The sequence below is a fragment of the Pipistrellus hanaki genome (genome assembly GCF_964339955.1).
Source record: "Pipistrellus hanaki genome assembly, chromosome: 2".
In the NCBI taxonomy this organism is placed as follows: Eukaryota; Metazoa; Chordata; class Mammalia; order Chiroptera; family Vespertilionidae; genus Pipistrellus; species Pipistrellus hanaki.
Genome location: NC_140504.1, coordinates 51,515,549 through 51,541,007, shown reverse-complemented (window position 1 = coordinate 51,541,007; position 25,459 = coordinate 51,515,549). Strand labels below are relative to the sequence as shown.

Sequence of the window (25,459 nt, the reverse complement as noted above, 5' to 3'; positions counted from 1 at the left end):
AGGGGAAAGATGATTACCACCAAATACAATAGTTACTGCTCAGAGTCCCCAAATATTTCAAGTGACGTTTTCTTATAACCAAATACCAATTTATTGTAGAAAATTTAAATTGCAGATAGGTTAAAAAAAATCTATGATCCCACCAATCATTATTAGTCCTTTAATTTTCCAAATATGACTTGCCAAATATTTTTAAGTTATACATACCTATTTTTTTTAACCAAAACCAACATTGTTCTGTGTCATGTCATTGAAGAGAGAACACACACAGAATCCATGACCAATAGTAATTATAAGATACTATAAGAATGCTTGGCCAATAGGAGCTAGGTAGAATAAATCAATAAATCAATAAAACTAATTTTTCCAATGCTAAAGATCAGTTGTAAAATAATTATGAACTGCTTTAATAATTTTATTTAATTTTTGGACTAATTTTAAAAATCAACATTAAATATAAAGTATAGATTGAGAAGTTCTATCCACCACTATTTTGCCCTATCCCTTCACCTGATTTCCTGTGGTAGAAATTTTTTATTTAAATCACTTTATTGAAGTGTGATTAATATGTAAAAAGTTGTACACATTTAACATATACAACTCGACAAATTTGGGGATAAGTTTACAACCATGAAACCATCACTGCCATCAAGGCAATAGATATATCCATCACCTCTCAAAACTTCCTCCTGTTATTATTACTGTTATTATTACTGTTATTATTATTATTACTATTAGGCAAGAACTTTTAACATAATATCTGTATATCTTAGCAAATGTTAAGTATATAATATAGTGATATTACTTATAGATACTATGCTATATAGTAGATCTCCAGAATTTGTTTAACTGAAATTGTACCCTTTGACCATTAGTTTCTTGAGCTGGAAATAAGAATATATATTTCCTACATAGACAAAAGGCAGTGGATTGTCTACATTTTTCCATAACTTTCTCTTTTCAGTTAATAGCTTGCCCTGGAGATCTTCCATATGAAAGCATAGAAAGGTTTTTTATTTTTTATAGCTATGTAATATTCAGTTCTGTGGATGTACCATGGTTTACTTTATCATTTACAGACTATCTTTTGCTGTTACAGAGTCACAGTGAATACGCATGTATGTTCACCACCTTATGCACATATGAATCCAACTTTAGGAAATTTTCCACGACTGAAATTGCAGAGACAAAATGTTGATAGAAATTGTCAAATTGCCTTTTGTAAAGATTACACCATCATTCATTTCCATCAGCATGTATCACCACATCCTCATAATTATTTATTTAGAACATGTGTGATTTTAAAAAAAAAAAAACAAAAAAACAAAAACTAATTCCATTCCAGTGATTCCTGATTATTAGAGCTTGTATTCTCTGAGCTCAAAGATAGTAATACCTTACTTTGAAGTTGTTATAGTCAACTCTTTATTATGTATTAGCACACAAAGGACCCAGGGCACAGATGTCCACAATAGCAGATTATTCAGTAGTAATTCAATTCAATTTTGAAGTGGATTGTAACTTTTTCTGTGTTAACTTTTTTTCCAAAATGATGTCTGCATTAGGAAACATTAATTCTTATGTTTTAATATAAATTGGCTATCATGGAAGAAGGCCAATAATTAGAAATTGTGTAGGATTAAAAAGTTTTCCACTTTACCTCTGGGATTACAGATGATATTAATTTGTTCTTTTTTAATATTTATGTCTATATTTTAAATATTATAGTGTACTCAGGTGGCTAGTATAAAAATAGACTTGTATTGTTATTAAAATAAAAGACCCAAAACAAATATAATATTTCATCACTTTCAGCCTGAGAAGTATAAACCCCTAAGGTAAACTTTATTATTTTAAGTAGCACTAATTAATCAGTTAACGTACATTTTAATGAAATGAGTTCCAACATATTTAAAACTACTTTTGACCACGTTGTCACTTAGTGGGAAAGCCATGTGTAAAGAACAAAGGGTTTTCGAGGTTATGTTGGCCTCAGCACAGTCCTCTGGGGTGGAGCAGGGGTCAGCAGTACAGAGATTTCTGACTCAGCCTTTCTCTCCCCTCACAGCATCTTCCTCAAAGAGCTGGAGAAGTACGAGCAGCTGCCTGAGGATGTGGGACATTGCTTTGTTACCTGGGTAACTGACCTGAAATCCTGTTCTCCCGTCCCCCATGCTTCCCAAGAGTGCAGATGATGCCAGATGGCATCCCTGTTTGGTGCCTGACCTGAGAATGTGTCACCAACATTCTAACATAGGACCAGGGACTGTAGAAAAGGGCCATGAGCAGATCTGAGAGAAGCAGACCTTCCCTGAGGAGCAGAGCCCTCCTTGGGAAAAGTCCTTAGACATTGTGTCTAAGTGCCATGCTAAGTTTTCTAGCACTTTCTAAAATTAAGATATCAGAAGATTAGAACAAGACCAGCACCCTTGATAGAGGACTACTCTAGCTCCATCTACTATTTTTGTTTTGCTTGTTTGTTTCTTTGTTTTTTAACTGGGTAAGGATTAGGGAATTAGAACTTCAGGAATACGTCAAGCCACCAAACCATTGATTAGATTTTCTTAATAGAGAAGAACACACTCTTTGGGTATCCATCCCAGTTCTGACCTGCAAAATGAGTTTCTAGTCATTCTCTTTCAAGGTGCTATAGTCATGGGCCAAGTCAATGGGCTGATAAATGTACCAGGTTTTAATTACGTGAGTGGAAACAGTAGTCTCCATTAGCATCTCCACATCACATAATTTTCAGCTGAGGTTTGTGATATGAATGCAAAGATCTCCTGAGTAGGTCACAAAGGACACTAAGTGCAACTAAACATGGAAATTCTTCCCAAAAATCAGGAGTTCTAATATTTAATAATTATTGGATAATTATAACTTCTCAAAATGGGTGAATTACTTTTCAAAATATCTTCATGCTTCAAGAGTTGTGGAAGAGGCAGGGCTATGGTTATGTTTTATGTTTTAGAGATGGATACATTTCAAATGAGCTGGGAGATTGACTAGTCCCCTGACATAATATCACAGTCAGTTCCACAGTTCAAGTCTTGAGTTACTTTCTTTTCATGAAGCCTTCATGTTTGTTTCCTGGCATTCTCTCATTTCTTAAGGAAATCTCAAACTGCTGTCTTATTTTGTTCTATAACATTTTCTACCTCTTAACTACACGAGCCCAAGCATACTTCACTTTAATGCTCATATGCAATTTATGATTCCTTGCACAGCCAATGTAGAGAAGACAAGATTGACCAGTAAGTGAAGGGATTTTTAAATCTTGTTTCACACAATTTGTGGATCTGCCTTACAACCAACCATAAATATGATTCAGCATCATCTCTTCGGGGTGATGAATGCCTTCCAGGTAGTCTATTAACCCAAAAACCAGTTTCAGAAATCCTTTGGTGATTGCACAAAACAGGCACATCTTTCCAAGAATTATCCCAAAGTGGCTGAGGTCTTATGATCTTACCTAAGAGCACAGTGCAGGAGTAAATGGTAGAAGTTATTTATAATCCATTGAAAGGCTATGACCAAGAATCCTGAAGTCAGCGTTCCTAGGTCTACCACTTTGGAACAGTTTTCACTTCTGTGAAATGGGGATGGTAATAATGCAACTCATTGCATAGGGTTCTCATGAGGATCAAATGAAACAGGAATAACCCATATCTAGACTGCTTTCTCAAAGAGGACATCCCAAATGTTCTGTAGGCACCAAGATGGCAGCATTTCACAAAGGGGGAAGTACTTGGTGGCCAAAATACACATACTTTTCCCAGTGGAAAGAGTGGGTAGCATTAACCCAGAGGGTCCTGAGAGAAATAAGAAATGAATTTTCACCAAGCCATAAGGTTCTTGACTTGAAGTAACAACCTGGTTACGACTCATTGTTCAGACCCTGGCCCAGAGGGTCTCCCTGCCTCCCTTCCCCCCAACGTTGCTTCTGAGAAGTTGGGGGTGGCTGCATAGTCACTTGACCCTCCCTGCAAACCACCCCTCGATGGAGACCCTTGAAGTACAAGCAGATCTAGCTCTGAGATCATATTTCATTTTCATGCCTTGATTTTTGCTTTCCAAGCAAATGCTGTCATTGTTTAAGATGGGAAGCACAATTGTAGGTAATCCCCAAAAGGGTATAATCTCTAAATGCTGTCCAACTGCAGAATACGTTCTGATATAGGAATTGGTTTTTGCTTATTCTTTCCAGCACTGACAAAACAAAAATACTGACTAGTATTACAATGAGCTCACGTCCGGTGAGCTTTCTCCTGCTGTTAGGAGAAAGGCATCCCAAAGCTGGGGGAGCATGGACCAGATAAGCCCAGAATATTGGCTGCACATAATCCTGTGGCACACCCCATCTGTTTACACAGCCCCTGCTGGGCCCTGTGGACACAGTCAACAGAAGGGAGCAACAAACGGATGCTTACCTGTTCTTGTCTTTGTTCTTTTTAGGCAGACAAATTTCAGATGTACGTCACCTACTGTAAAAACAAACCTGATTCCAACCAGCTGATCCTGGAGCATGCAGGCACCTTCTTTGACGTAAGCTGTGATTTTCCATTCTTGAGCCACTGAGGCAGGTGGAAATGCTTCATTGCCTTGGCATAATAGGGTACTCACTTTGTTCCCCGCTTTTCTTTACTGGCCACCCCAAATCTCTGTCGCCTGGATAAAGCATGGATCCGTGTTTGTCTTTTGTTTAACCCCATCCCAGCCCAAGTGCTATGGACAAGGCATGTTTGCCTCCATGCCTCAACCTCAAACCTAGCTAGCCATAAATCTCATGGGTAGAGGAGCCTGCTAGGATTCAGGGGTTGACTAAGAGGTTTCACTTCTACTTCATATATAGCTCCCTCACATGGAGGGAGTCTCAACGTATGGTCCCCAGACCTGCCACATCATCATCACCTGAGAGCTTGTTAGACGTGCATAGTTTGAACTCGTCCTCCACCTCTATTAAGTCAGAATCTCCAGGGCTAGAGCCCTATCACCTGAGGTTTAGCTCACTCTCCAGGTGACTCTGATGCCCACTCAAGTTGGAGAATCCCTAGTCTACCTCAACTGTTTCAACCTTGGCTACACACAGAATCACCTGGGGAGCTTTGAACAATAGTGATTTTGGGTCCCACCTCTGAGGTTCTGTGAGGATTGGCCTGGGTCTGAGCTGGGCTTTAAGAGTTTTTAAAGTGTCCGGTGAGAGTAATGTGCAGCCAAGGTTAAGCACATATGTGGCATAGAAGACCAGAGAAGGGTCAGAGCTGATGGATCTCGTCAGATCCTTTGGTTTTTAATGAAAAACCAGTCCTATTGGTGAATGATGGCACAAGTCTGTGTAGTCTTGGGCCCCAGAGAGTGACCTAGAGTGAACAGAACCAAGTGGGTCACTACAGGATGCAAGGGAAGAACAAGAGGGAGACAAGGAATGAAGGGGGAAAGGAAGTTCAGTGAGAGGAGGACTGTAGCAGTGATGGCCATTCTGGTAGTCATATCAGAAGTGACAAAAACTTGAAATTCAGAATGTTTATCATCTCACTAGAGGCCTGGTGCACAAAAATTCGTGCACTCTGGGGGGGAGGGGGTTCCCTCAACCCTGCCTGCGCCCTCTTACAACCTGGGATCCCTCGGGAGATGTCCACCTGCCAGCTTAGGCCCTTTCCCAAGGGGACCAGGTGAAAGCTGGCAGTCAGACATCCCTCTCGCAACCTGGGAGCCCTTAGGGGATGTCCAACTGTGGAGGCGGGAGAGGCTCCCATCACCACTGCTGAGCTCACAGCTGTCAGCCCAGCTTGTGGCTGAGCAGAGCTCCCACTGTGGAAGCACACTGACCACAAGGGGGCAGTTCCTGCATTGAGTGTCTGCACCCTGGTGGTCAGTGTGCATCATAGCGACCGGTTCCCGGTCATTCAGTCGTTACGGTCAATTTGATATTATCCTTTTATTACCTAGGATCAGTCTGTCTTTCTGCCTACCTGCTTTCATTCCTTCCATAAATATATGAATGTCTACTGTATGTCAGATAGATGGGAAGCACAATTGTAGGTAATTGCTGGGCACCATGGGGGATACAGACATGTAACTACAGTTCCCATACTCAAGTTTACAGAATAAACCTTCTCTGAGCATCTTTCTAGCCCAACACTGCCATAACAGAAATGATTCTACAAGGATTTATTGCTCAGTGGAGGAATGACACTTGAGTGGGAGAAAGCCAGACAAGAAAAAAAGCACATGTGCTGTTTTAATGGAGCATTAACATGGAACTGGTTCTAAAGGTCCAGACTGGAATTCTGAGGTTAGACATGATAAAACAAAAAATCCAAGTAAAGCGCTTCCCCAATTTGTTGTTAGAGTTTATGGAATGCTTTATGCCATTATCTTTGCTTAATAATGTGTTTTCCTTAAGATGTTTCTGGTGGACTATTTATCAACAGTATCCAGAAGGGCCTTTTTGACATTGTCAATGCATTGTGTCCTGTCTTCCACTTTGTGTTTTTCTGAACACACTCGCCCTGGGGTCTCAGCAGGCCGTATACTGTTCTGCTTTCTAATCTTCGCTCACACTGCCTTCTCTGCCTAAAATGGATTGTAGTCCCTCTTTGAACATAGACATGCTCACGTGTGCACAACCACACAAAGTCACTCTTCAGAATTTTTACTTTAAAGGTCACATGTTGCTTTCTGCAGAAATCCTTCCCTTCCTCTCTGCATACATGATATTTTGTGTCTCTCGTATTGCATTTGTAATGATTTGCCTTTTGGCAGGTTAACCATGTGCCTTTCCATTACTCACACTTCCCCCCACTGTGAGCCCCTTGAGGTGACTAATGGTTTGCCTGCTTCACTTTGTACACATCACAGAGTCTGGTGCTAAACTCTATTTTCCTTTAGTCCTACATTCCTCATATGCCTGTTTCTAGCCAATTTCTGGACTTTGACTAATAAATCACCCCCCAAATCTTATCCTCCATTTCCCAGTTAGTTCCTAATTAGCCTCTACCTTAGCTGGGAAGGTCAATGGAAGCCAGAATTCCAGTCTGTGGGAGTTCCCAGAGCTGGTCCTGGAGGTGGGGAGGGAGAGCAGTAAACTCTCCTGATTTTTCCCAACGCTTTCTGGAAAGCATCGTTTTTGCAACTTTTCCCCCAATCCATCAGAAGGGTTTCCCTCAGTTCTATAGGTAGGAACCATCTGGTTTAGGCCCTCATTCTATAAAAGAGATACACCCTTCATAAAGGCAGTCTCTTATCACCCATTATTATAAAGAGAACACAGAAAATTGAAGTCCTGGGAAGGTTCCCACATTCACATGATCCAGAATTTTCTACTCCAGATGTGAGGCAGCCCCTTCCTCGCTGCTACACAGGCAGCCTTCCCAGAGCTGGGTGTCTTGTCAGAGAGGGAGGACTGTCACAGGTACATTATTGCCTGTGCTGTCTGCCAAGGCCCAAATTAACTCACAATGTTCATTTGCCCAAGGAGAGTCAGGCTGCCAGCTGTTTTGCCCATCATCCTTGAACAAGTTCTGTTATGACTACACACCTGTAGGGAAGAGGCAAATGAGTGAGCAAATTTATACTTTCTGGGGTAATTGGCAGGAAATTGAATAATTTATTTTTATCATTCCCTCTTCTTCACCCTCCTCCATGGCCACAGAGCAAGCCCTAACTTTCAATGTTTCTTTTATTCCTCCTAACACTTTGTTTTCACTAATCTTTGCTTATGGCAAGCCCCCATGTTACACGCCTGAAGATATAGATATAAATAGGTATAATTATATCTAATGGCTTTAGTATACTCACAGAAGTGTGCAACCATCCCCAAGGTCAATGTTAGGATTTTTATGTCATCCCCAAAAGCAATCACCTCCCTATCTTATCCTCCTCCTTATTCCCCCAGGCCTAAGCAACCAATGACCTGTTTTCTATCTTTTTAAATTGCCTATTTGGATATTTTATAGAAGTGGATCAGATAATATGTGTTCTGTTGTGACTATTTTCACATACCATGGTATTTTCAAGAGTCATCCATGTTGTAGCATTTCTTAGCACTTCATTCCTTTTTATGGCCAAGTAGTAGTATTTCATTGTACAGATACACCACATTCTGTTTCTCCATTAATCAATTGGTTGACATTTGGGTTGTACCCTCCTTTTCCATATTATTAATACTGCTGTAAACATTGTATACCAGTTTTTGTGTGGACCTATGTTCTCATTTATCTTGGGTATACAGGGTGGGGCAAAAGTAGGTTGTTCATAGTAGTAGTTTTTCATATGGAAAATAATACAATAACATATAATAACACAGAGATAAACTCTGTTTTGAGTACTGGCAACTGTAAACCTACTTTTGCCCATCCTGTATACTGAGAAGTGGAATTGCTGGGCCACGTGGTAACCTTATGTTTGCACTAAGGCTTGTGCAGTAAACTCAGTCTCCCTGTCTCTATTTCCCAACCTCCACCCCTGTGTTGCTCATAGGCTCCAGTTACTCTTTCTGAAACATTGCTTCCACCATAGTTTCCTTCCATGTAATGTCCACAGTACTTTACATTGAGAGGCTCACCATCAAATCCTAATTCTTTGTTCTATCTCAGCCTCTTCAATGCCCTAAAAGCATCTTGTTTATCTAGCTGTATTTTTCACCTTTTCATAGAATCTTGGTGTGCATCCTCTGTACCATTCATGCATGGTCTTCATTGTCATCTAAATGCATAAGGATTATTTTCTTTGCATTTGGCTTTATATATTTCCTGTTTGTTGAGTACCATTCCTCCAACTTCCCACTTCACCACCCCTCCCTGTCCTCTAAGCCCCAGTGAAGGCATTTTCTGTAAAATCACTCCTGGGGACAGGGCCTCCTCTCTGGTCTCCCTGGCAGTACCAGTGAGAAGTCTTCCTGTCATCCTTGGTTGCTCTCTCTTTCATATGTGTGAGTGTTATCGGCTAGCTAGCATAGAGGTTCTTGAGGGAAGGGACTAAAATTCACCCTTCTCTAATTTTCAACCTAGACCTTGGGGAATAGATCATTTTGGAGGTAGGAGAGAGAGAGAACTAACATGAGAACTAGAGGCATGAACAGCTGGAAGCCATGGTCACAGCCTGGGCATGAATGATGTGGGCAGTGTGGCCAGGAAAGATCATCCTCCCAGGGGTCAGGGATCACAGAGGGAAAAGGCTGGAAATGATCCCATGGTTTCCAGCTCAGCAGACCTGAAGAATGAGGGGAGTCCCTACCATTGACCATAGTGAACAAGTTATAAGGAAAAGTGGTGGTTCTAGGGTGGGATGTGTGAAATCTGAAGAGAGGAATGGGAAGTGGAATCTGTCCTGTGCAGTTCTAAGAGGGAGACTGCAGGCCGACAAAGACTCAAGAGCCATCAGAATAGAAACCAGAGCTCACTCTCTGCCTTCCCTTTATTCTCGTCTCTCTTTTATCCTCCTCTCATGTCCTCCATGCTGGGTTTATTTCCTTCACCTCTACTTCTTCACCTCTCCTTTGCCCTTCTACCCGTTACTTACCTCATCACTTTCTCTGCCTGTGTCTGTATTCTTAGGTTCCATTTGTTTTTGTAAATCTGTCTTCTTTCCCTAAAGTTTCTCCCCCTTTTCCATCTCTCCTCTTGACTTCTATTTCTGTATGCACCTTAGTCTCTCTTCGTTCTCTTTCTCCTTCCCTTTCCCCATCAAAGAAGCTTCTCATAATTGTTTTCTCCCCTTTTACCTCTCTTCTTACCCCACCTCCTCCTGCCCAGAACACGCATGCACATGCCCCTCCGTGTCTGATGGCGCTCGTTTCCATCCTGTAGGAGATACAGCAGCGGCACGGTCTGGCCAACTCCATCTCTTCCTACCTGATCAAGCCCGTCCAGAGGATCACCAAGTACCAACTGCTCCTGAAGGTACCTCCCTGCCCTGGTGTCTTCCCTCCCTCCTGCCAGGCCTGGGGGGGGGGGGAGGGGGACGCGCGCTGGTCCCCGCTTTGTCCTGGATGGGAGAGCTTCCACCTAATGACCTCTCCTCTGCCCAGACCAGAACTTGAGCGATGAGCCCATGCTTGCGTCACTGGCTCCAGTCTGCATGTCCCATCCCTTCAAATTCCAGATGCTTATTCACTGGGGGGGGAAGAGGGGAACTGGGAGCAGGAAGAGGGGTCACCTACCCACCCCTGCACCTCTTTGAGTGATTGCCACCCCAGCCACTGGCTGGCAGGTAAAGCCTCCCCTGTCCCTTCTTCCTGGGGCAGATCCCCTCTTATGGCTCCTGCTTTTGACAGGATTAGGGGCTGAGGTCTTAGGGGCAGTGCCAGTCTGCATGGTCATGGCTGCCCGGGGTAGTATTTGCCATTGTCGTAATCTCTGGTTTGTGGGACTAAAGGTTTTTGAGGGACAGGAGTTGATCAAAAGTGGGTTTTCAAAGCACATTGACACTCAGTGTCTGTAGGATTCCATATATTGAGGTTCTCCTGCAGCCAACCAAGAGATGAGGGTTTCCTCCAAAATCTTTTCTTTAAAAGTCAAATAAAATTATGTAAACTGCTAAGTAGTTGGGCTGATTCTTCTCAGAGAAGGATATGCTAACAATCTGAAAATATGACACTTCCCCACAGAAAGCCTGGGAAATGATATCCTAGGCAGTTATACTGAATTCTTAAGATGCGTAAGTGCAGTTTTCCCTAAGTTTGAATATTTTGCTGGTTGCTCCTCAATGCAAAGGATAGTGAGAGGGTATGTTATAAGTAGTATAGTTCCAGAGAAAATGTAATGGAAATCAGCTCATGTTTAGAAATTCAGTTCATGCTTGCAAAATCTCACATATCCTGGCTGCACTTACCCTGAAAACCAGCCTAGTTTCAAATCTGGGTTTGAAAATGTACCCACAGGTCTGGTCCGTGGTCTCCCTGGCTCAGCACTTGTGGATCCAGGATGAGCAGAGTTGGGGGCAGCAGTGAGTCTGGGTCTTGGACCTCTCTTTCTGCTCTGGGCCAGGGCAGGGCCATGCACCATCCTTCTTCTGCAGCCTCCTCCTTCAAACCTCCTTCCTGCCACTAAGAAGAGACTATGGGGTGCTGCTCCCAGGCGCTCTAGTCATCCGACTCTGCAGAGATGACTTAGAGAATTATACCGCAGCATCGTGCCCAGAGCCTTACTGAGGACTAGTGTCAGAAATAGCAGTGGGCAGGACATCTCGGCTGTTTTTTCCTCTTCATGTGTTGGAGTTTCTAATAGAAAGACCCCGAATTTCTCATAAGATCTCGGGGTGGGACTCGCAGTGGGTGGGGAAGTTCTCTCCTGAAGGACTGGTGAGCTTTCTACCTTCAGGTCCTCCTGTGCCTTTGCCTGCCGGATCATTAGCATTGACTTCCCCAGTTACGATAGTTTTTCCTTAGCCCAGGTTTCTGTGTGTAGTTCTCCTCCCTTTTTCCTATCCCACAGAACTGGTTTTTCTTATCCAAAAGGTTTTAAAAATTTATTTTTGTATTGTTATTGTTGTTGTTTTAAATTTAAGTATCCCCAAGCCTTTTCAGGAATTGGGGGTGGGGGGAATTAACTCCCCCATCTACACTGACAGTGTCTTAAATCAGGTAAGATGCAATTCTAAGAGAAAGACATCTTTTCGCCTCTCCCTTTTAAACCCATAAAGCTGAGGTTCCGGGAATTAATTCTGTGACAGGGAGGAAGTGGGGAATGGGTGGCTGTCCTGTGTCTCACTTTAGGCAAATGGAGGGTGGGCTCTGGGCTTTCGTTCTGTCTTGAATGTTTTAGGAAGACATGACTGTGTATGTAACTGAGATGGGAAAGAATAAAGTCATGGGAGTTTGTTTGTGGAGAAGTAGTAGAATTATTGGGAAAAAATCATTTAAGATAATTTCGGCCTCTTTTAAATGTGCTGGAAGCATAAAGCCTGCCAAGTAAAAGAAAAATAGTTTGCTGAGCTTTTCCTATAAATAAATAACATGGGATTAATTTTCTCATTAAAGTCAGTTTTATTCCAAATAAATTGATATTTAATTATCAGTATCCTCTGGGGTTCCTCACTGTAGGTGTTACGTGAAAGTAAAAACTATCTATCAGTTCGAATGTTCAATATTCTCCGTGTAAATCTGCTGCCACTGTCCTTTGGGGTGTGAATGAAATGTGGAGCCTTCGCCTTATCATAAACTATCGCCAGGATCTGAGTAGAACTTATTGGCTCTGCCGGGTGATGAGTGGGTTTGCCAAATTGCTTTGGGGGTTAAACTAATTGGTGTTTTCTGTTGTGAACTGAAGCATATTTCTTATTTCTCTCTTATGTTTCTGCCTACAAGTTCCTTTTGGTGATGTATGAAAACAGGGGTGGGCGGGTTAGAATTAGGAAAGTGGTGGGGAGAATCAGAGAAGTTCAGGTCGACGGAAGAAAACCAACTTTGTGAACAGTGATGCCATTTACTGAGTGGTACCAAGGACAGAGCTGAGAAGTGGTCCCTTCTACCTCCCAAACATGGGCTCTGGGCAGTTCACCTCTTCTGTGAGCACGCAAAGCTCCCTTATTCGTGTGGAATGTGTCCAGGATAACACAATGGATTGGATTTTCAGACCAGATGCTCACTAATTGGATAGCTTACCAAGTGTAAAGCTTTGCCAATACTGTCATGTACTTCCTAATGACACTTTGACCAGCAATAGACAGGCATATATGACAGTGGTCCCATGAGATTACAATAGGGCTGAAAAAATTCCCAACACCTAGTGATGTTATAGCCATCATATGTGGTAGCACAACGCATATGCATGTGCTATGGTGATGCTGGCAGTCGTATGAAAGTACAGCACATACAGTTATGTACAGTACATAACACCTGATGATGATAATAAATGACTCTTACTGGTTTATGCATTTGCTATTCTTTTACTATTTTAGAGTGCACTCTTTCTACTTGTAAAAAAAAGTTTCCTGCCAAGCACTATCTGTGTTATCTGGCAGCAGCCTCATTTACATCATGTTTATATCCTCTCTTGATTGCCGCATTTTCTCTTGTGCTTGGTTTAGTCTCATATCGTTTTATATAGTGACATGCTTCACAGGCTTGTAGCCTAGGAGCAATAAGCTATCCCATCCAGGTTTCTGTAAGTGCACTCTATGATACTTACACAATGACAAAATTCCCGAATAACGCATTTCTCAGAACGTATCCCCATAGGTAAGTGGCACATGGCTGTAGTTTCAAGGATACAAATAATCTAGGGCGGAGGTAAAAGAGAGAGAAGTCCCGGATTGCCAGCAGTTCCAAGTCCCTTCTGGCAGTGTCAGGATGTGCTGGGGCCCAGATCAACATACAAGGTTTCCAAATGATGTATTATATCACCTGCGCTGAAGAGAGCCATTGTGGTCATGAAGTGTACTTACTTTTTACTTAAGCAGTTGCATAGCTTACATGATACTTTCCAGGGAGCCATGCCCTTTGAGCCCCAGATTCCAGGTATATTTACCATAAGATGTCCTGGATAAATGGGCCACATCTATTCTACTAAAGGCATTCCAGAGCAAGTGTCATTCATTTATTTGCTAGAAAGTCTGTAGTTCACATGTTTTAAAGGCTTGACCTGCTCACCTTCTTTCTTTCCTGAAAGTACATCCCCACCCATCCCCTGCCTCCTCCCATCCTCAACTCCCCAAGGAGACAGTATGGATTGCAGATCTGTTGCTTAACTGTTTCCTTCCAAGGGTCAAAGTGAGCAAGATACAATAACCCTGATAAGAAAAGTCAAAGTCAGCATTTTTCTGATTTGGCCAAAATCATTGCAAATGGTCTTTATGATTTATAGGATAGTTGGAAATTTTCTTTTCTCCATCAACCAAATACTCTATATATTTTATAGAGATGGTAATGATGGTAGTTTCCAGTGAGAAGGTAAAAAGAGAGGGTGTGCTCCAGGAAGTTTCAATGTGGTGGAGAATATGAAGGAGACAGGGTTAGCATGGTGGATGGAACACTGGTCTTGGAGTTAAGAAACCTGGACTCAATCCCCTGCATTACTTTCCTTCCAATGAATTCTGTAACCTGGGAAGAATCTCTATTCCTTTTAATCAGTTTCCTCATCTGACAATGAATGGACTAGTGTGGAATCCCATCTGTTGGCCTCAGGTTAGGAACTCCTGAACAATAGGATCTAAAAGTCTTTCATAACTTTGAAATGCAGACACCATAAACCTATGATGTCTGTAGTCCCAGATTGCTCCTAGTATGATGGGAGTCAGCATTCAGGCAGTAGAGGTGGGTACATAGAAGTGCGGGTGACAAATGAATGCTGAGCGTTCCTTGCATGCCCTTGTCTTCTCTTCATGGTTCCACAGGACTGGGCCTTTGCTCCTGAGCTTTGCAAGGGACATTCTCTTCTCCAGGAGGGCAGTCAAGTGTCAGAGAACACCCTACCACTTGGGTTGAATTGAGTTCGTTTGGATGAGATTGAGCTGAGGGATCTCAGTGGGGGTGGGGAGGACTGTGGTTGAGTTCTTTGGAGCTAATCCCATCCTATCCCACTGCACTTTCCTTAAAGCTTAGAGGGAGCCATTGTAGAGAATGACTCTGGCTGTAATTGCCTGAATGGGTTTGGTGCTGAGAGGGTGGGGAAGCTGGGTGAGATGGTTCTAATTGTGTTTGGACTTTTCCCCCAGGAACTTTTAACTTGCTGTGAAGAAGGGAAGGGGGAGCTCAAGGATGGCCTGGAGGTGATGCTCAGCGTCCCAAAGAAAGCCAATGACGCCATGCACGTCAGCATGCTGGAAGGTAGCTGTCCTCTCTGCCTCCTGGGGGAGCCCCCTCTTTCCTTAAGACCAGAGAGCTTGTATCAGGGGAGGGAAGTGGCGTGAAGTCAGGCAAGGGGCAAGGCCAGAAGAGAGGAGAAATGGCAAGTGGTTGCCTAGGTCCTTGGGCAGTGTGCAAGGAGCTCCACAGGGTCCAGCTCACCTGCCTCCAGGTAGATCAGCCCGAGCCGTTTCAGGTATGTGGACAGCTTGCTGCCTGTGAGATGGTCTAGGACAGGCCATCACCTTCACTATAGGTGGGCTACAGCCCTGACCCACTGCAGTCCTATTCATCTACATTCCCCTCCATCACAGTTTCCTCGTCTGACAGTCCCATCTGCTGGCCCCAGGTTGCATTGCGTTTGTCAGAAGATTAAGTAGAAATCCTGCAGGCATGAACATACACACAACACACACACACACACACACACACACACACACACAGTCTTCAGCCCAATGCCCTTCTTTTTTATTGTAGTAAAAGATGCATAACCTAAGGTTTACCATTATAACCAATTTTAAGTGTACAGTTCAGTGACATTAAGTGCATCCACATTGGTGTGCAACTACACTTATGCTGTTCCTAGCCAGTGGAAAAGCCCAGCCAGGCAAACCTGGTAGGACTTCACCAACATCCATCCAGTCCCCTGGAACCATGTCTTGTCTTGGAATCCAGAAACCTGGCAGAGTGAGGCTCCAACAAAGTGCTCTTAACACTGCAAAACAGATGGGCAGAGAGCAGCCCTATTGGGGCGGAAGTTCTTAGATGAGTCGACTCATCCCAATCGAGGCTGGCAAACAGGTGTGGAGGGAGATAAGTACACTGTGTTGTATATACGTAAACCTGTGGACTCCTTCTCCCCTGCTCCCTCCCCTCTATCTAAACCACTTGGTCTGGTCTCAATATTTCTAGGTCACCTTTGTCAAGGAAGCCCCATTTCTACATGCAAAGGAGCCTTGGTTACCTTCTCCAGACTAAGCACTAACCATCTGAATATATTCCTATTGTCACAGTTTCTCCCCCTCTTTCTTTTCTGTTTGCATATGCTCCCATCCCGGGATGTCCCCTTCTCCTCTAGCCTTTCCCTGACCTGTACTCTGGATCTAGCTACTCCAAGTATGGTCTGTGGAGCAGCCGCTGCAGCACCTCTGAGCTTATTCAAAGTGCAAATTCATGGGCTCCACCCCATACCTACTGAATCCCACCCTCTTGTGGGGGGTAAGCGGTGAGCAGCAATCTGTGTTCTCACAAACTCTGTGGGTGATCTGTATACACAGTAAAGTTTCAGAACCTCTATTAAAGATTTAAAGTGGTATAAATATAAATTTCTGAAGGAGTATGCACCACCCTGTATAAGAGCAGTCAAAGGAAATAGTCCTCGGAATGGACCATGAGAACTAGAGCCACACCAAGTAAAGTGGAGTCAAGGGCACCTGATGGGGCAATGTGTGTGCTCAGCCCCACTCTGAGCTCGAGGCGGGGCAGTGGGAGCTGTGGAGGCGGGAGCTGTGGGTTTGCCCCTGCAGGAGGTCCCAGACTATAGCGGAGCTGTGGGAGGTTGCACGGGAGCTTTGCAGGAGATTCCCTGAGTCCTGGTTATGTGTGGGAGAGCTGGTGCAGAAGGGCGTCTGATTACAGCTCTGAAGAGCCAGCTGCTCATGTGCTCAGGTGTCTCAGCGAGAGAGAGAAAGCGCGGTGGAGCTGAGGACTCACAGCCAGGGAAGCCTTTCCCCATGAGGGTGCAGCACAGCACCCAGAATGTGGCGCTAGAGAAACTCCGCAGGGTGACATGGGTGTTTTTCAGGGTTCGACGAGAACCTGGACGTGCAGGGGGAGCTGATCCTTCAGGACGCCTTCCAAGTGTGGGACCCCAAGTCTCTGATCCGGAAGGGGCGGGAGCGGCACTTGTTCCTCTTTGAGATCTCCTTGGTTTTCAGCAAGGAGATCAAAGACTCTTCAGGACACACGAAATATGTTTACAAGAACAAGCTACTGGTAGGTGGGGAACGACAAGACTCCCGGTTGTCATGGAGCCCTTGGGCAGGAAGGGATCTCGAACCCTTGCTCATCTCTCCCCCGGCGCCACACCAGAGTTGTCCTGGACAAATGAAATTGCCTCCTATTTGAAAGCCCTCCCTCTGATTCCCACCTCTGCATTTTACAGTCCACGATTCTTCTTCCTGTTGCTTTCATCGCCTCCCTCTTCACCTCCCTCCCTGCTACCTGCTAATCAGGTGCAGGCCTATTGGTCCTTTCTTGCCAGGTAGATGAACAAAACACCCAGTCTATTTGACTTTGGTTGACAGAAGCCCCTTCCTCGGCCCTCTCCTCTTTGCTGCCTTTCCCACCCCAGCCCTGAGTTTCCCCACTGCCCTCCCCTCCCGCCTCTCACAGGCATTTCCTGTCTACAGACCTCAGAGCTGGGTGTGACAGAGCACGTAGAGGGGGACCCCTGCAAATTCGCCTTGTGGTCTGGGCGCACCCCGTCCTCTGACAATAAAACCGTGCTGAAAGTGAGTACTGCCCTCTGCTGGGCTCAAGACCAGGGTTGGGGGGTGGGAGGGTCGGGGGAGGAGTGTGGGCTCTTAACCTACAGCTAGGCCAGCAGACCACAGACCTGTCTGGGGAAAGGCATCGCTTGGGGGTTGAGAAGCAAATTCTATCCTGAAAGTAGACGCAACATCTCAAAGACAAGTGGTCTCCTAAGCCCATGCAACCATAGGAGCATAGAGTGAAGAAGGCAGAGCATGGCCTCCTGGGCTTCCTCACCAGGACCCACTAAAGAAGTTCTGTCCTGTGTCCCCTTCAAGTGTCCAGGGCAACAGGTGACCCTTTGACAAAAGTCACCTTGATTTGCTCCACATTCACTTAACATTTTTTTCCTGAGAACCTTGTCCATGTAAGGTATTCTGCACGGTGGTATGTGTAAGGCATGGACTCTTCCCAGGAACATGGACTCTAGGAGCTCCAGTAAGTTGGGAAGCATGGGAACGATGCTGATGGAGAGGAATGACAAGAAAGGACCTTCCCCCAGACAATGGCCGTGAGGCGTCATGTCAGCTCGGCAGGGCACATTCACCTGGCACTGAGTCAGGGCTCGTGGAAATGTTGGTCTCACTGGGAAAAGGTGCTGCCCAAGGACCCCCACCAGCCATATGCTTACCTGGCAGTGCCTGTCGCTGCATTGCCAGCACAGCTGCTGCATGCCATGAGATAGAATGACCTGAACCAAGTTCCACAGCGACAAGTGGGATTCGTGGGATGGGCGACGCCTCCAATGAGCAGGTTTCCAGGCCAAGAGCCTGGGACTGACTTGTAGCCCTCACAGCCTGCGTGGCCATCCCGGGTGCTGAACTTCCTGAGCATTACCTGCACCTGTTGGTTGTTAGCCACTGCCTCCAGCTGCCCACTTGCTGCTTCTCCCAGATCTCCCAAGTCACCAAAGTGTTCATCCAGGGGACCTCCAGGTACTGCCCCAGCCCTGGGGCAGATAGCAGTACACCCTGCAAGTCATAAATACTTAGAAATCACCCTGCACCCATCTCCATTGCATCTGGAGGTCATAGCCCTGCTCTAGTTGGAGCAGTGTGGCCCTGGGACTGGAGGGTCCTGAGAATAAAAGGAGAAATAAGCCCCTCAAACATTCAGTGTCAAACATAATGGATGCGGCCTGCAGGAGGACAACCTGCAGGAGGTGGGCTGAGAACTGCTTGGGCAGGACGGAGGGAGATGGGCACTGACTCTCTCTCTCCCTGTGGCACTCCAGGCCTCCAACATAGAAACCAAGCAGGAGTGGATCAAGAACATACGGGAGGTGATTCAAGAAAGGATCATTCACCTGAAAGGAGCTTTAAAGGAGCCCATCCAGCTCCCCAAAACACCAGCCAAACTGAGAAACAATAGTAAGAGGTAACCAGCGTCCCGCCTCCTAGTTTTCCCAGTCCTGCTTCCGGGGTGGGGGAGGGGTGAAGCTGCCTCCACAGGATGTGCTCTGCAGGGGTCTTCCTCCATGAACCCCTCACATTCTCCCTGAGATGAGTTAGCTCTCCTAAGCATCCTTGCCAGTGACTGGCAATTCCCTTCTGCAGGCTGCGGTGAGCAGTCTTATTTTGGCAGATGCTCTGCAAGGTGCTACAGGAAACTAAAAGCAAGTGTGAGATGAGCCCTTCCGTCCAGAACCATCTAACAACAGACACATCTCACACATGACAGAGAGACAAAGGAACGGTGGGAAGTGGGGACGGTACAGGAGCACTGCAGTGGGGTGTTGGGAAGACTTTGGGTGGGAGGCGGAGCTGGGTCATGAGTGGGGAGCTCCTGGCTTGTTGAACAGGAAAAGGGCTTTGTGTGCTGTAAGGCAGGGGGTGGTATGATGGGGTTGTCATTGCATCTCTTACTGCCACACCCCTGGAGTCCTCACCTCTATTCATCCGAGAAAAGCAATGTGATGGATTGGGCAGAAGAGGACAGATGTTTTTGTACCTTCATCTGTCTGAATCCCAGTTCCCCTTATCCAGGGGTGGGGAGCCTTTTTGTTCTGCCAAAAACCATTTGGATATTTATAACATCATTCACAGGCCATACAAAATGATCAACTTAAAAATTAGCCTGCTATATTTGGTCAAATATTTTATTAACTCCCTCCCCATGTGGCATCACCTACAAGGACTCCTTTGGAGGGTGCTTCAAAAGAAAGTATATAAGAACGTCATGGGCAGAGTGGAGGGGGGATAAAACAAAAGGCAGAGATCTGGTGGTGAGGGTCACTGGCTCTCCTCTCCTCCCCTATTCATGAATAGAATAAATCCCAAAGATTTATTTGAAGCTTTGGTGCCAACAAGGACACCCAGGCTGGAGCTCCACTGCCTGGCCTAGGGAATAGCAGCATTAATCCAGAGGGAGGTGGTAACTGGAAGGAGGCTGAGACGAAGCTGGAGAGAGATACCTTCATGGGGAGAAAGCCCCTCGACCTACATGGCCAGGATACGGTCACCTTGCTGTGCTGGGGGACAGTTGATCAGGACTGTGCTGGGGGAAGGGTTATTTTTATTTCAGTTACCTTTGTTCAGAGTCCAGGTGAGAGATAGACTTAAACACTAGAGACAGGCCCTGCTGCAGGAAAGCCATGCTTTAATAAGAAGATAGAATGGAAATGGCCATAAAGAGCTGAACGTCCAGGACCATGGTAGGCAGGGTCGTTCAGGTGAGGTTGGCCAGGGGGACTCCATGAGAAAACCCCTCTTTGCTGCCGTAGGAGAGTAGGCATCTCTGGAAATGGGGTGACATGTCCTGGAAATGCCATTCCCGTTTCCTGTCCTTGTTCTGTGATGAGACTGGGAGAAACCTCAGTACCCTCTGCAGAGAACAGCCAGGCCATCTGTGGGTTCATTAGCTTGTTTCCTGGATGTGGGGACAGAGTTTATGGAGGAGCTGGTTGGCCTGGGAAATACTACCCACACTCCTGGCTGGGCTCCCTCCCTCCCCCGGAGCTGGCTTCATCTGGAGGGGCCAGCAGCCTGCAATGGGCCGGCAAGTGGGAAGCAGAAAGCACAGCCAACTCTTAACTCTCCACAACCGGTGGGTGCAGTGGCCGAATAACCACAACAGATGATCTGAAGGTTCTTTATGTTTTATTTTAAAATGCATCCCATAATTTCTTTTCACAGCAGATTTTCCTTCCTGTAAATGTGTGGCTTGTGTTATTAAAAATAAGTTGACTTTTTCCAAACCAACAAGGAATGGTAAAAGAGCAGTCGACTTAGAAATAACTTTTTATGACTAACGAACACCATGTATATACCTGAGCACACACATGTCTACACAGACTCACCATTGTCATGTTTAGATTCTGTGAGGAAGCTTCAGTATATGGGGGTTTTGCCCACATGGTACCTTTCCAGGACACTGAGTTACCCTTGTCCTTAATGCCATGTCTTCTCTGTAAGCAGCATTGGGGTTGTGACATTCATAAAGGCCTCCATGGGAAGAGCTGTCATTCCCTGTGCTAACCTATCCAACCCCTGGCCCACATCTTCTCCAGTTTTTTTTTTTCTGACACAAACCTTTTAGCCTTCACCAGTTCCCAAGCATCTAAATCCCCTTGGCTCTGGCTGTGGGTTCAGTGCAGGATTGGGTCACAGTTCTGAGGCTGGAGAGTCTAGGGAGATGTGGGATCGTGGTATGGTCCAGGGGACAGGAAGGGGTCCCGGTGCCAGGAGTACACTTGGGAGCCTGTCATATCAGACACCAAGAGCACAGCTGTCTTGAAAGCTGCTGTGAAATCTCTGGCTGTTCTCCTATCTCTGAGAAGAAGCCTTGTCCTCCTGTGTTTATAAGAAGCCATCATTAGTAAGCAGGAGATCAAGACCCACCAAAACGAAGGCAGTAAACTCCTCCATACCCAGGAGTTGTGGGTCCATCCTCAGGAACTTCCCAAAGATAATCTCCATGGAGAAAATATCCCACTCCAGTTTCTGGAGCAGACGACACACAAGTCAAAGCAGCATCTTATCAGTTCTGTTTTCCCTGTAGGCCAGCTAGAAACCTTCCCCAGCCATTACAGGATGCAGAAAAGCCACATGAGTACCCTGAGTTCTGGGATTGTGGGTGATGGCCCAGTCAGCTGGATAGAAGCCTTGGTCTTAAGTAGGATGTGCCTCTTCCAGTGCCTCCTACAGACCCATTCCCCTTAGAGGTGAATAAGCAGTTGCCCCCTCTGCATCGGCCCAGAGGAGTTTTGGAGAAGGAGCCATGTTGTGTTCAGTTAGCGACAGAGTGATTATGTGTTTACTAAGTCCAAGCGGTTACATCCCTGGAAATCCCCCAGGGGTGTCCCTGCAGGGGGATAACTGCAGACAAATCCCTGATAGGAAGTCCCTGGGCCCTGCTCTGCCAGCACCAGCTGGAAATCCTGTGGCTCTACACCCACAGCGGTTCCCCCCACCCCCACCCCTGTATTTTTTTCTCTTCTCCCTGCAGAGATGGAGTGGAGGATGGTGACAGCCAGGGGGATGGGAGCAGCCAGCCAGACACCATCTCCATTGCCTCCAGGACCTCTCAGAACACAGTGGACAGTGACAAGGTAGGACAGCACCCCTTCCTCCTCCCCCTAAGACTGCTCGTTGGCTGAGCCACCCTGGAGGGTTAGCCCCAAAGGAACTTCTCCCCCTGAGGAGCCTGACCTCAGGAGCTGGTGGTCTCTTGATAGGGCCGCAGGAGGTATGTCACATGGAGATCTCGTCTGAGGGGACAGAGATCGAGTGGTCAGCCAGACCTCTCCTGTTGCGAGAGTTCAGCAGAGGTGGTGAGGGTGAGGAGTGAGGGTCTCTGCATCTCTCTCCCGTGAGGTGCCCCCTGGCTGCTGGGGCTGCTTGGCCTCCTGGGAGGCTGGACTCAGGGAGCTGAGGCTGGCACAGTTTCCAGAGACCCTATTGGTTGTAATTGGCTCAAATTGACAGTGATTTGAATAAGCTCACCTCCGAGTTAGACCAAAATAGTGCTTTGGGAAATGGCCACAAAGATGCTGGTTGGTGGGAACCTCCTCTCTGATGGAGCTCCCGGGAGAATGATGCCTTCCTCTGGCCAGATATTGGGGCTCAGTTCCTGAGAGGTGGAGGCGTGTGAAGCAGCATGCAGGGGTGTGGTAGTCTTGTGAGAAAGCCTGGTCACTTGCTCTCTTACATTTGGGAGCAAATAAACAAAAGTTAGGAGCTCTCACGGGGAGGGGAAGGAAGGAGACTGTAGTCAAGACTCAGTGCATTTGCTCAGCCAGGGAAGAAGTCAACGGCCTGAATTTGCAGTTGGGACATGGCGAGGTTCCCTCTGACCCTACTCTCCCTCGCTTACTTCGGGGTCAGGAGAGTGTGAGATGACCTTGTGTGGCTCGTTAAGTGATTTTGTTCGGAAGGCATGGATCTGCAAGACCCTTTGGCCCTAGTTTATCTAGACCCAGTATTTGGGCGTAGTCGGTCCGGCTCAGGCAACAGGCTGTGTCCCTACTTCATTTTAGTTTTCCAAGTTATGAGTGTATATATATATATATTTTAAAGATGATCTGCACTCATTTTTCCTAATTACTTTTCCTATGTGGGGAAAATGACTTTACCCCCAAACCTCCTAAGATCATGGAGCTAAATCACACTCTAGACTAGTGTTCAAGGACATTCAAGGTGATTCTGACTGGCATCCTGCCTTCAAGTTACTAAGCCCTTTTGACTATCAGAGTGGATGGAAAATTGGTTTTTTCCACTTTGTAAAAACATACAAAGAAAACTATTTCTGTCCTTTCCTTTCTCCTCTGATCTGTTGTTTAGAAACACAACCCAGACTATCCTATGAGTGCACGGGTTGTGTTTCAGCACTCAGCGGGTGGTGCGTGCAGCGCAGTGTTTCCCATGTTCAGAAGCAGCCTGTGAGTCTCACGGTGCAGGGAATTCATCCCTTCCCGCCGCTGCTGCTGCCTTCCCCCCGCCCTGCCCACACAGACCCTTCCGTGGAGCTGTGAGCCCTCGGAAGCGTGGGCTCAGCCATCCTTGACTCAGGCAAGGCAGGTGAGGCTGAAGGAGAACACCTCTGACAGCAGGCATTCTGCTGTTCATGAGGAATCCTGGTGCCCACATGGTAATCTGTACGTCAGGAAACTGAGGCCCAGAAAGACTAAGTGCCTTGCTCAGGAAAATTCTAGTAGTAAGTGGAAAAGTAGAAACTAGAAACCTGATTCACTCTTACGTTTCCCCTTCCCTCTACAAGTCGAGTGTGGAACCCCACGCTATGATGAACTCTGCTTGTGGGTCTTCCTGCACATTCCACCAAACCCCTGGTCACGTGTTGGGAAGAAGCACCCACCCTGTGCCGAGCTCTGTGCTGGATGCTGTGGAGAGATGTGGACTGTTTGTTGAGTGTATAACTTTATGTGTCCTGTGTGTCTGTGCCAGGCTGTGGAGCCCTGGCGAGGGCATCAGTTACGTCTGTCTGCTTCCCTGCTGTACCCCTGGCACACAGCACACCCAGGTGAATAGGGAACACGGAGTGAGTGCACAGAGGAGGCAGTCTCTGATCCCAGGAAGCTCCAGCATAAAGAGGCAGCTTACACCCTGGCTGTCTTGGCTCAGGGGATGGAGCATCAGCCCACGGATTGTAGGGTCCCAGTTTGATTCTGGTACCTCAGTTGTAGGCTTATCGGGACATGTGCGGGAGACAACCAATCAATGTGTCTCTCTCACATTGAGTTTCTTTTTCCCTGTTTCTCTCCCTCTCTCTTCTACTCTCTCTAAAAATAAGTGGGAATATACTCTTGGGTAACAATTAACAACAACAACAAAAGGTAGCTTAAACAGGTGGTCTAAAAGCAGCCAAACATGTAAACATTGTGTTTTTAAATGTAAAAGAAGCCTAGCTGTTTTCTTACTGACATGCAGAAAGCTTTCGTCAGCTGGAGAGCCTGGCCTGTAAAGAACACGAACCCCAGAGCTACCTCCTCAAGCCTTGGGGAACCTGGGCAGCAGGTCAGATGATGAGAGGGCCTGTATTCCATACAAAACCTAGAAAGCCACTTAGAAAGTCACCATTTCAGAATAAAAGAGAGGGCCTGTCTGGACCATGCACTGTCACTTAGAATGTTCTTACCTTTCTAACACAGAAGAGTGATAACCAGACAACACGTGCCCCTGACCTGCACCCCGCTTCGTCAGAGAAACCACTAGTTGGTATCTTTCAATTTTTCCCGATCTGTATGACCAGAAGCCCAGGAGACTGGTCTCCATTGGTTTCCCAGTGGTCAGGTAAACAGACCCTGAAGAAGAGAAAGAGAACAGAGGGGGTTGATTCAGGTGAAAGGAGCCATATTCCACAAGGGCAAGGAGCTTGGCTGTGGGGAGGCGGTGGGGCAGACACCTCGTAGGCATCAGCTCATTTTAGCCTTGGGTTTCTAGGAAAGGCCCCATCTTCCTCTTCCAATCCAGCAGAATTAGAGTAGGGGCACTACTGGGCTGGGCAGATGGGGAAAGCTAACTCTTAAAGGGCCCTAGACCTAGTTGAGTGGCACCTTTCTAATCACCCCACGTGTGCTGTGGGGAGGAAGGGGTTTGGACACACCTGGTTCAGATCCCAGCTCTGACCCTTCATGTCTGTCATGCTGCATGACTTATTGCTCCTTATTTCCCTGGCCTGTACAACAGATGCCCATCTCACGGAGGCACTGGGAAGGTTAAGGAAAATACGTTTACTTGGTATTGATTAAATATTCAGTGAAGCTTAACTTCCCACCCGTATGGCAGGGAAACAGAAGTTTAGATACTCTGAGTAAGAGTGTCCTATTACTTAGCAGACTGTACGGGCCTTTGAAAGTTCTAGAGTAGAGTCCTGCCTTCTGGGTACCTCCTCCATTAAGTAATTGTCAGCAGGTTCTTTTCCAGGTTAGACCTAAAGAGTTGTAGCCTCCATTTGCCTGTCTCTGCACAGAAGAGCCTTTCTTTGCCAGCCCTTAGAATCCAAGGCTCAGACATCTGTGCTTACCATCAGCTCCTGGGTTATTTTATTATGTAATGGCTTATCACCCATTGCTGTCATGTATTCATTTTAACCCTCAAAGTGCACCACCTTTGGCCGGGAAGGCTTTCTATGTGTGGAGACAGGTGCCTTTTCGTTTTCTCTGTTCAGGTTGGAGGTTCTCAGTTT

The 25,459-nt window shown here is 46.1% G+C and overlaps 1 protein-coding gene across 27 annotated transcripts in view; it reads left to right on the top strand.

Annotated features, from left to right (window-relative positions):
- KALRN (kalirin RhoGEF kinase) overlaps nt 1-25,459 on the top strand; it is a 650,068-nt gene that overhangs the window by 422,273 nt on the left and 202,336 nt on the right. For all 27 annotated transcript variants that reach the window (XM_084871483.1, XM_084871457.1, XM_084871488.1 and 24 more), the window contains exons 26-33: nt 2,069-2,138; nt 4,456-4,545; nt 9,810-9,902; nt 14,656-14,767; nt 16,590-16,780; nt 17,197-17,298; nt 18,552-18,694; nt 21,764-21,866. In XM_084871483.1, the coding sequence (XP_084727609.1) occupies nt 2,069-2,138; nt 4,456-4,545; nt 9,810-9,902; nt 14,656-14,767; nt 16,590-16,780; nt 17,197-17,298; nt 18,552-18,694; nt 21,764-21,866 (904 nt within the window). The remainder of the gene's footprint in view (nt 1-2,068; nt 2,139-4,455; nt 4,546-9,809; nt 9,903-14,655; nt 14,768-16,589; nt 16,781-17,196; nt 17,299-18,551; nt 18,695-21,763; nt 21,867-25,459) is intronic.